Here is a 10,437-nt window from a genome sequence, read left to right as displayed (position 1 = left end):
GTTGAGGGGCGCTTCTGTGAGTAGAACAGGATGTTCTTCAGGAGCGACTCGAAGTTCATTGTAGAAAGTGTGATGCCAAATCTTCTCCATATCATCCCAGTTGGTGATAATACCGTGCTCGATCGGGTATTTCAATGTTAGGATACCTCTCTTGCTCTGAGCTTCGTCACCCACGTAGCTGTCTTTCTGACCCATACCGACCATCACACCCTGATGTCTGGGGCGACCGACGATCGAGGGGAAGACGGCGCGAGGAGCGTCGTCTCCGGCGAAACCGGCTTTGCACATGCCGGAACCATTGTCCACAACAAGGGCAGCTACTTCGTCGTCACACATCTTGTTGCTGCTTTAGAATCTCTGAAAAAAATCTATAAAAGTAGAGATTAGAACAAATTGTTGGATCAAGTTGTTAAAATATATTTTGGTATAACTTTTTGTGCTGCAAGTAGTCGTACACAAAAGTTGCGCTTGTTTAAGTAGCACGTAGATTTACATAATGCTATCTATTTTTATCTAGAGGCGTGAACGGAAATTATGAAGTAAATTCTAATTATAATCGATTTCGTGTAAAAATGTTTGCTGCTGATTGTTTAAGCAAGTAAATTATAATTTTAATTTTCATAAATTGTATTAAAATTGATTTAATTAAATGACTGATTACATTTTTTTTTAAATAGAAGATAATAAAAGTTGCTAAAGTTTATTTAGTTTCTGACAATCTTGAATCGATTTAATGTATGTAAAGCATTGAAATATAATGCTTTTTTAACTTATTATAATTGAAGAAATCAAGTATTTCATTTTTATCAAGAAAATGATTAATGTTATTAAAAAAATATAGTATTTACGTTTACTTGTGTGCAAAAAACCGGCACAAACTATTATCTCAATAATGCATGCAGAATCCTTCTCAGCTAAATCTTCGTTAGTTTATTGGCAATTAGTGACACGATATTATTTCACTTGGTTTTTCCACTTTGAACGCTTCAAATTAATTTCTTCTTTATCGAAGTACTGAACAATATCGCAAACTTGACTTCACTATAAAGTTAGCTCTTTTCCAGATTATTCACATGCTTTTCTCTCAAAATTTGGACCGATGTAGTTTTCAATTTCTTTCGCTGGCACTTCGGAGTTCCAAATAATTGTACAAGCACAAGAGAAGCGCGATTCTTAGACTTGCTACTAACCGTGGGGGTGAGTTGTGAATCGACGGGCGGCTGAGGAGCGGCTGAGGCTTGAGAGCGTCGCGACGCCAGATATAACATCTGCGGTGCTGTACCCGACGCTACCGAAGATGGGCACACGAGACGCCTTCCAGGGCTGGCTCCCAATGCTGCCCACGCCTTGCGTCTCGCGGGTGGTGGTACACGACCAGGAAGCTTGTACGCAAAAACGTTGTTGTCTCACACGAAAACGCTTTTGAGTAAGAACAGCGACGATGCCGTTTGCGCGCGCCGCGACGCATCATCGTCCGTTCTTCTCTTCCTCCTCTTCCTTTTATTTCTTCTTCTTCTTCTTTCCCATCATCTTCTTCTTATTCGCGTTCTCTTGGAAATCCCCGCGGAACAGTCGGCATCTCCTAATCTGGACATTAACGCGAAGTGCGCTGATCTCGTCTGTACTCTTATCTCCTCTCGCGTCACACAACGTATTAATCTAATGTTTTGATGAAAACACTTTTAATCAGATATAAAACAAAGAAATCTGCAAGATGCGGTTTTAATTGCAGTGCAAACATTTAGTTTAGAATGTAAAAATCTCTTTTTCTTAACAAGTACCGTTTAAACTATTACAGAGTTAAAAGATTCGATGAAAGAGATATTGTGCGTATTTTTTTCTGGAATCTTTTAATCAATTTATCAGCAACTTAATAAATTTAGATAAAAATGTTTTAATATTAAAGAAAGATAATAGTTCGATATATATAGAAGATACAACTCATAAACGCACGTTATCTTCAATCATTTCACTTTGATAGATGTGTATCGTGTTCTTTCTCCTCAGTTTCTTGCCTCTCTCGTGGCCATTCTCGTTGTCGAGATGCTTTTGGCGTATGTCAGCAATCTCGGCGGCGCTTCTGAAAATATCCGCTGATGACCAAATCAGGATATTAACGCGAGACAGGACGTACTGCTCTGATGCAAAAAGCGCTTTGATATATTTAAAAGATCTATTACAAATATAATAGAGAAGAATAAAAATATACTCTCGCTGTTATTCGATCGCGTTGCAAACACCTCTGCATTTTCCTCGCTCTTCGTTACGATTCGATAAAGCATTCGAACACCACGACTTCTCATCTACCTACGTGACCATGACTGTACTCTCAGATATTTTGGACAAAGTGCCAATTGGCATTTAATTTATTCGTTCACATGAAACATTATGCTATATATGGGCCGCGCGTAATAATTCATTCCCGTTTTGTCGAACAAATATAAGAGAATATGTAATATAAATATAATAATTACATATATATACGTATATACATCTGGTAAGCAAAGTGGGGAAATATATAGATTGGCAGCGCTCGCACACTTTGGCACATATGTGTCTTTGTGACGACAAGTTGCCTGTATTTTGACACATTGTGCTATCAGAATACGGAAGTAAAAATAAATGTTGATTCATTTTTTATGACTAATCAGTATTCTTGATTTACTCCATTTAACGGAAAACCCTGTCGGTTATCAATACTGTAAAGAAACTATATTTCATTTTGTTTTGATAAAAGATTTAATCGAATTTGTTTCGTTTTTATATGAAAAATATCAAAACAATTATCACCATCTGATCTATGTTTTATAACAATATATTACTCCAAATTAATCAATGATATATCAATGTGTATCTGATTAACTTAATCTCTTATTTCCCTTTTTAAGTGTGAAAATTAACTATTAATCCTCTGTTTTAAATAAAATGATTCAATCATAAGCTTAACACATTGAGGACGGGCATATAACAGGAAGCGGATACGCAGATTACTTAATTTGCATTTAGTATTTTTAAATAATAGTATACATATAGTTCATATATCTGTATATTATTAAGATAACATTTGCAGCTCCTTGCTCAGTTGCCGACTGAATAAAAAAAACATGAAAACGAGATATCTCGTGACCCGTCCGCAACGTTTAGTTTTCTAAAAACGAGATATCTCGTGACCCGTCCGCAATGTGTTAAGATTAGATACATCGTATGATCGATTGACGAAAATTTGAAAAATTATTTAAATTGTTGCTGTAAACAAATTCTCATTAACATCTTATGACATATATGTCAAGGTCAATATTGTTATCTGTTGAGCAACGTGACAGTGTGTCAAATAAACATTTTATGTGAAAAACATAATTTTTGAGTAATCGAAATATAAAAGGTTTCAAAAAAATGAAGAGAATTACAAGAACATTGTCAATAATATATTATTTGAATATTTTTTTTGCATAATTCTTGTCACAAATAGTCAAGAATTTACTGCCGGAAGTCACAGCACAATTCAAGGTATCTCGATTTCTCTTTTGAATCTCGGCAATTAGATCATCCGATTTATTACCTTGTGATTGATTACTGAACCGTTGGAGAAAATTACAGTTGTAAAAATAGCAAACTTTATATAGGTTTATATTATATTAATTTCCTATACTTCTTCTCGTGAAATCTAACACAGAAATTACAGAAGAGAACAAAAACATCGAGAGAGAAATAAAATAGAAATTATTATCCTAGAGAGAACCAAAGAACTTTAATCTTTTATAATCTGTATAAAACGGTTCAAAATATAAAAAATAAATGTTAAGTCTTTTTAATTTATAGGTATTTTTTGTTTCAGTAAAATAAAGGTTGTTCCATTATTGCGTGAAGTTATGTGAAGTTTTTCCTTCTTTTTGCGGTCTCTCTTTCGGGTCTTTTAGATTCAAATTAATTGACCATATATTCATGCTATTCTAAGAGATATCCTTTAAGATGAAAATTTCTCACGAATTTACCTGTGCCGCGAACGAAAGAGAATATATTTAGATTTCGCAACTCAGGAGTATATTTCCCCCAAAAATTTACATTTAATTTATTTTACGACACTTCTCAGCGCGTCGTCGATCTCATATCACGTGAATGCTCATCCCGCTGTTTCCCGAGACACAAAAGTGCTTCAATTAATTTTTTTTTTAATTGAGAGAACATCTGCGTCAACACATTCCTGCAGATACTTCAAGTCAATACAAAAAAACTCTGATGATGGTATTTTTCCGTTTATGCAAATTTGTTTAAATTTATTATTGCTTGAAAACACTTACAAGTGTCTCGATTTCATTTTGTGTTAGGTATTTTTATAAGCTTGAAAGAGAAAGAGAGATGTCTTAAAGATGTTAAAAAAATACATGTTCTACTTCTTTGAAAACTTTCTCATTTTTCTTACATACCTCTGGACACCGCACAGAATCCAACTTCACTGAATATATGGAAGACTCATTGGATACGAGTACGTGACAACCTCCGAAATTTTGCACAATGCGCAATCTTTTATTCCGGGGTCGTAACGGGAGCCCTTGGATCGGTATCGTCCTCGGCAGAACAAGCGGTGTCAGCGAAACGAAGAGTCACGGAAAACACGCTCGCGCGGCAAGGACAACAATCGCAATTAGTAAGCGCTTTGTGCTTATTATTTGCAACTAGCCTATGTGCTTGAAATCAGTTTCATATTCTGGACTCGAGATTGGTCGCGTTCAACGGAACTAAGTGTTTTATGCTTGCGGATTGTTGGCATGTATTTTTTTTTATTTGCTCTGAGTCGAGAAGAATAGGCCATTCGCAGATAACAAGCGCTTACTAATTTGCGATCAGAGTATGAAACTGATCTCAGGCAAATAGTACACGGTAGTTCATGTGCCTTGCAAAGTCTCATTAGTTTTGGTTCACGGCGCGCGGCGAGAAGATAATAATAATGCGAAAAGCAAGACCTCGCTAAAATATTTGCACATTTCTTTCCTAAGGTTTGTCGTATATTTCTTGTTGTGAAATATGTAATATGTACTACATGTACATAAAATAGAACTTACGAGCGCAGTGCATTCTGTTTTGCAAAGTAACGCTATAAATGCGATAACAATTTAACGCGAAGTGTTTAATCTCATGTGCGAAGTCCGAATGATTACACAAGCAAAGCTCCCGTTTTATATTCTAATAATCAAATATATAATAAAATTAGTTTATGTGTAATAAATAAGATATTAATGAAATAAGACTTAGAAAATGATAAAAAGAACCTAGAAATATTCACAAATTTCTTTACAAATACTTGATCTGCTAAAATATTTAGATGGATAAAATGCGAACAACGTGAGTTTCTCCAATGTGAAGAATCTTACTATTTATCTTCGACAATCACGAATTCCGGAATGCAAATCTATTTTTTCCCGTATCTTATGAATAGAGCGAACAATGCGTTTGATGCATCGAAAGACATGAAGATTGCACAAAATTGGGGAAGGGAGGGATCTGATCGATCGGACAGAAATGTAAATATATGCGTGTGTTTTGTAGACAACAACACAAACGAACGAGGATTAGCTTCGACGAAGCGTGCGACAGGATCGCGTTGAATTGTCAGGTGGGGAGATGGCATAAAAGACAACGTGTCTCGCTAACAGAGGTCAGTCGACGGTCGGGACGCGATTGTCTCGTCATACATTAAAAGACCTCGTAGCGGTGAAGGGCTAACGTCACAACTTGTGAAAGTTGCTTGAATTTGTGTATAAAAACCGCTAGATTGAATTGTTGCGAAAGAAATCCGATATGCTGCGTCTGTAAGTATCTCGTTAAATGATTGGCACAATATTTGTTTTTCCTCTTCGACGCGTAAGCGACAAGTGACCGTGACGATGATCAATAACTTTGAGAAAACAACACGATGATGAATGTAAAATGCGTTGACATTTACATGATTGTTTTACATGAGATTGAGTTTTACAAATTTGAAACTATCATTCAGTTTCAATAAAGATTGTATGTACGCACGCACGAATTATATACGTTTAGTATTCCCGGATGTACTCACTTTAGTACGCACTGCAGAATATGTATGTACTGCGACAATCTCATGACCTAACGAGTTAATATGCCGGATGAGTTAATATTGTGCTCAACCGAACAATGTCATATTCGAAGGCCGAGAAATGCACTATTCATATTCGATTTCAAAACAAAAACAAATTTATTCCGACATTTTAATTCCATTCAGAGTATTTACTCTGAAATTTTATATGTGAAACAATAAAAAGTAAACATTAAAACTGTTGAAGATGAGAGAAAATGTTTCTCCTGGAAAATTATAAAATTATTGTCATAAAATATTGGATTTTTGCAAACATTTTAATTAACAAGTAACACTATGCCGCATTATTGACAGTATTGATAAGATACAATCTCTACTTGATACAGCTATCGCAGATGAAATGTTTTGATATCAACTATCTTGCACATGATTTAGAATTTTTCTTATCAACAATATGCAATTTTCCTTATCAACAATATGCAATCAACAATAAATATCAATAATATAATGTGATAAATAACGCATATATGTAATGTTTCTACTATTATTACAATACAAATATATACTGAGCAGTGTGTAATTATATGTTATATCAGATTTCTGGTAGCAGCAATCGTGACTCTGGCGGTCACCGAAGCTGCGCCGACAGAAGATACGACAATTTCTTCCGATGATGTGCAGCAAGCTACCGAAAATCTGAAGAATGCTGAAGATATTTTGAAACGTCTCGATGTGTTGTATGCGGAATGGAATAACAAGCAGAGCATCGCTGAGTGGAATTACGCGTCAAATCTGACAGAAGAGAACCTGGCCGAGAAGCTAAATGTGTCCGCGGAGGCGGCTCGCGTTATCAAACAGATCGCTCAAGAAGTGAACGCTTTCCCATGGAGAGATTTGCCGGACGAGGATGTCAAGAGGCGGTTCAAGAAGCTCAGTATACTCGGTGCTGCAGCGCTTCCTGAAGACGTAAGAATTTTGCAAAAATCAACTTGAGTTAATATTACTTTTATTTGTAAGAACTCTACAACCTTGATAAAGTGAGAAGAATATAAAAATTTATTGTACAAAAGTTGCTGAATATTCTCATACGTAGATTTTAAAGGAATATTTATATTCTCTCACATCTGAAACTTCTGTTTAGAAAAAAAAACTAGTTTCGCGGAGTCACTTGTAAAATATTTCTTTCATTCTCAGTGATCCTATGAATATAAGAAATAGTAGAAACAAAACGAAATTATGATCACAGAGTTTCAAAGAATTCAAGACAACGATCAGTCAAATGGAGAACATCTATAGCACCGCGAAGATCTGCGACTACAAAAATAAAACAAAGTGCGACCTCGCGCTCGAGCCGGAGATAACGGAAATTCTGATGAAGAGTCGCGATCCTAAAGAGCTGAAACATATCTGGGTGGAGTGGAGGAAAGCGTCGGGTGAAAAGATGAAATCTCTATATACAAAGTATGTCGAGCTGGCCAACACTGCGGCAAGACTCAATAACTTTACCGACTACGCCGCGTATTGGATGAAGGATTACGAAGCCGACGATTTCCCCGAGCAAATTGGTAAGATTGCATGCATGTCCGTCACATCAGTCCGTTACACGTGCGAAGAAAACTTATAAAACAGCGAGATTTTTGCAGAGGCTCTCTGGCAACAATTGAGACCACTGTATCTGCAACTTCACGCTTACGTACGACGTGAACTTAGGAAGAAGTATGGCGAAGACATCGTCTCCAAGGACGGACCAATTCCGGCGCACTTGTTAGGCAACACTTGGGCTCAGTCCTGGGCGAATATTGCGGACTTCACCGTACCGTTCCCGGGCAAGCAGTTGCCGGACGTTAGCAATGCTCTGGTTGAACAAGGCAAGTTTCGACTTGACTTTTCAAACTTTATGCTACTAAATTACAGTCATTTCTGCTTGGTTTTCTATGTCCAACTTCCGCTGAATACACGTTATAGTGGTTCTTTGTGATTCTATGAGCAGGTTACAACGCGACGAGTATGTTCCGTCTCGCCGAGAACTTCTTCAAGTCGATTAACTTGTCCGCCATGCCGGACACGTTCTGGGAGAGGTCGATCCTCGAGAAGCAGAAGGACGTAGATATGATTTGCCATGCAAGCGCGTGGGACTTCTACGACGGCAAAGACTTCAGGATCAAGCAGTGCACGCGCGTCACCATGGAGAACTTGCTGACGGCACATCACGAGATGGGTCACATCGAGTATTACTTGCAATACAAGAACCAGCCCACGGTTTACAAAGAAGGCGCGAATCCTGGCTTTCACGAGGCGGTCGGTGATGTCATCTCTCTCAGCGTATCCATTCCCAGTCATCTTAAGAAGATCGGTCTGCTGAACGACGACTCGACTGACCAGGAAGCGATCCTAAATCATCTCTACGCGAAGAGTCTCGATAAAATCGCTTTCTTACCGTTCAGTTACATGATGGACCGATGGCGTTGGAATGTCTTCCAGGGAAAAGTCACACCTGACAATTACAACTGCGACTGGTCAGTGTTCTGGGTAACAAATTAGCGATGATGATTGATCCTGTAGATAAAAAAACTGAACGTCAGATTTATCTCTTTATCGTTAAAATTATAAGAGGGACGTTGTGAGAGAGATACAAACCTTTTTGCTTCAAGGTGGTCGCTCGCGGAGGAGTATCAAGGTATCGAACCTCCGGTAGACAGATCGGAAGAAGACTTTGATCCTGGTGCGAAGTACCACATAATCGCGGACGTTGAGTATATAAGATACTACGTGAGCTTTGTGATACAATTCCAGTTCCACAAAGCTCTGTGCACCGAAGCGAAGCAGTACGATCCAAAGAACCCGAACGCCAATCCTCTGCATCAATGCGACATTTACGAGAACAAGGACGCAGGAAATCTGCTTAAGTGAGTTTATTGCGAAAATAAGAGTACGACAATAAATAACGCAAATGAATTCGCCAGATCCATGCTTGAATTGGGTTTTTCGAAACCGTGGCCGGACGCAATGGAAAGAATTGCGGGTCAAAGGCAAATGGACTCGGCTGGACTTTTGGAGTACTTTAAACCTCTAACCGATTGGCTGACAGAAGAAAACAAGAGAACTAATGAGTATATTGGATGGAAACCCAGTTCTAGAAGTACGTACTTGCGTCCAATAATAAGCTTTATTTTTTTAATATTTTATGTAAAATATATTGTTTATATCTCGTTTGTATGAAACACGCATGCACATACACGTACGTTGTTGTTTATGGCAACATATCACTGTGTTCTTTCATTTCAGAATGTGTACAGACAAGAGGAGAGCTTGAAGATACCACAGAGTCTTCGGAATAATTTTTCCGACGCGAAAGAGAATAAAATTATATATCTTAGCGCAAGATTGAAAGATAACATACAAGCTCAACTCCTTACCGAATGCTTATTGGAAATCTACATGTGTACGTACATATGGGATGTATTGTATATATCATTGCATTTTTACGTGCAATAAATCTACCAAGTGATATATAAAAATAATATTTCGACTATGTAAAAACATCACTTATCGAATGATGAACGAGTATTCATACTGTATTAATATTGTGCGATTCATGGATTTTTCTAAATACATATGTGTAATTTTCCATTTTAATGTAATTGTCTTTTATTTTTCCTCAGTGTGTAATTGTCTTTTATTTTTCTTTGGCTCGACCTCGTCCGCGTTTCTTGGTTGGTTCACCGTTTCTTTTTGACGATGCTTTGCTGGTACTGGCAGCAGTATTGATTTTTTTTGCCTGTGAAATACATTTTTTTAGTCGCATTATCTACTCTTTTGTAAAACTTAATGCTACATATACGCGAGTGTTTCACACACACACATTCGTGTGTGTGTGTTCTCGGAATATTCTCGTACAACTAAAGTATTCAATATAAATTTCGGTGTTGTCACCTTGATCATTCTGTCAGAATTAATATCGTCATTTTCTTCCTCATTATCTTCCTCTTCCATAGCCTCATCATCTTCTGGCGTAGATCTTTTCTTAGCTGTGACGTTACTGTTAATCGCGTATGGCAACATCGGCATGCTCTTCTGATACGCTCGCGTAAACGCCGCTTTTACCTACAACACATATCGCGGTAATATATTAACACTTAGTTTTTTAATATTTCAACTTTTTTCATTAAATAATTTTTAATACATTAATATTTATATATATACTATTTTTGTACATTTTGTACATGCAACTGCTCGATGTTTTGCGGCGTGCGCGCAGTTCGTTTCGCGCCACATTTTCCAACTCTATCATCGAGAACGCTACCGGTTTGTTCGAACTTCTTCACGAGACGTAAGATTACACTTTTTTTGGGCAATTTTCGACGATGAACATTAAAACTCTT

At 37.2% G+C, this 10,437-nt stretch overlaps 3 protein-coding genes across 4 annotated transcripts in view; 1 reads left to right on the top strand and 2 right to left on the bottom strand.

Moving 5' to 3' along the window:
• Nucleotides 1–1,294, bottom strand: part of LOC109852450 (actin-5, muscle-specific) — a 13,412-nt gene extending 12,118 nt beyond the window's left edge. Inside the window, exons 1-2 of the mRNA XM_020423622.1 lie at nt 1,191–1,294; nt 297–368 (exon numbers count right to left, since the gene is read on the bottom strand). Of these exons, the coding sequence (XP_020279211.1) occupies nt 297–336 (40 nt within the window). The 5' untranslated portion in view covers nt 337–368; nt 1,191–1,294. The remainder of the gene's footprint in view (nt 1–296; nt 369–1,190) is intronic.
• Nucleotides 1,295–5,644: 4,350 nt separating this feature from the next.
• Nucleotides 5,645–9,691, top strand: LOC109852448 (angiotensin-converting enzyme-like). Its single transcript, XM_020423618.1, has 8 exons — nt 5,645–5,807; nt 6,652–7,021; nt 7,302–7,620; nt 7,699–7,923; nt 8,046–8,571; nt 8,707–8,961; nt 9,019–9,194; nt 9,341–9,691. The coding sequence occupies exons 1-8, from the start codon at nt 5,797–5,799 to the stop codon at nt 9,391–9,393; spliced, it is 1,935 nt and encodes a 644-aa protein (XP_020279207.1). The 5' UTR covers nt 5,645–5,796; the 3' UTR covers nt 9,394–9,691.
• The window catches only part of LOC109852447 (replication factor C subunit 1), a 5,582-nt gene continuing 4,660 nt past the window's right edge, over nt 9,516–10,437 (bottom strand). For both annotated transcript variants that reach the window (XM_020423616.1, XM_020423617.1), the window contains exons 15-16: nt 9,989–10,159; nt 9,516–9,833 (exon numbers count right to left, since the gene is read on the bottom strand). In XM_020423616.1, the coding sequence (XP_020279205.1) occupies nt 9,732–9,833; nt 9,989–10,159 (273 nt within the window). In that variant the 3' untranslated portion in view covers nt 9,516–9,731. The remainder of the gene's footprint in view (nt 9,834–9,988; nt 10,160–10,437) is intronic.

The sequence above is a fragment of the Pseudomyrmex gracilis genome, unplaced genomic scaffold, assembly GCF_002006095.1.
Source record: "Pseudomyrmex gracilis isolate BER0280 unplaced genomic scaffold, ASM200609v1 scaffold_29, whole genome shotgun sequence".
NCBI classification, from domain to species: domain Eukaryota; kingdom Metazoa; phylum Arthropoda; class Insecta; order Hymenoptera; family Formicidae; genus Pseudomyrmex; species Pseudomyrmex gracilis.
The sequence above is the reverse complement of the archived record's forward strand: the minus strand, read 5'-3'. Positions and strand labels throughout refer to the sequence as shown.

Excerpts from the sequence above, each read along its gene's own strand:
- LOC109852448 (XM_020423618.1), top strand. Across the intron at positions 7,022-7,301 it reads CTGCAGCGCTTCCTGAAGAC|AGTTTCAAAGAATTCAAGAC; the intron begins GTAAGAATTTTG and ends TTATGATCACAG. Across the intron at positions 8,572-8,706 it reads GACAATTACAACTGCGACTG|GTGGTCGCTCGCGGAGGAGT; the intron begins GTCAGTGTTCTG and ends TTTTGCTTCAAG.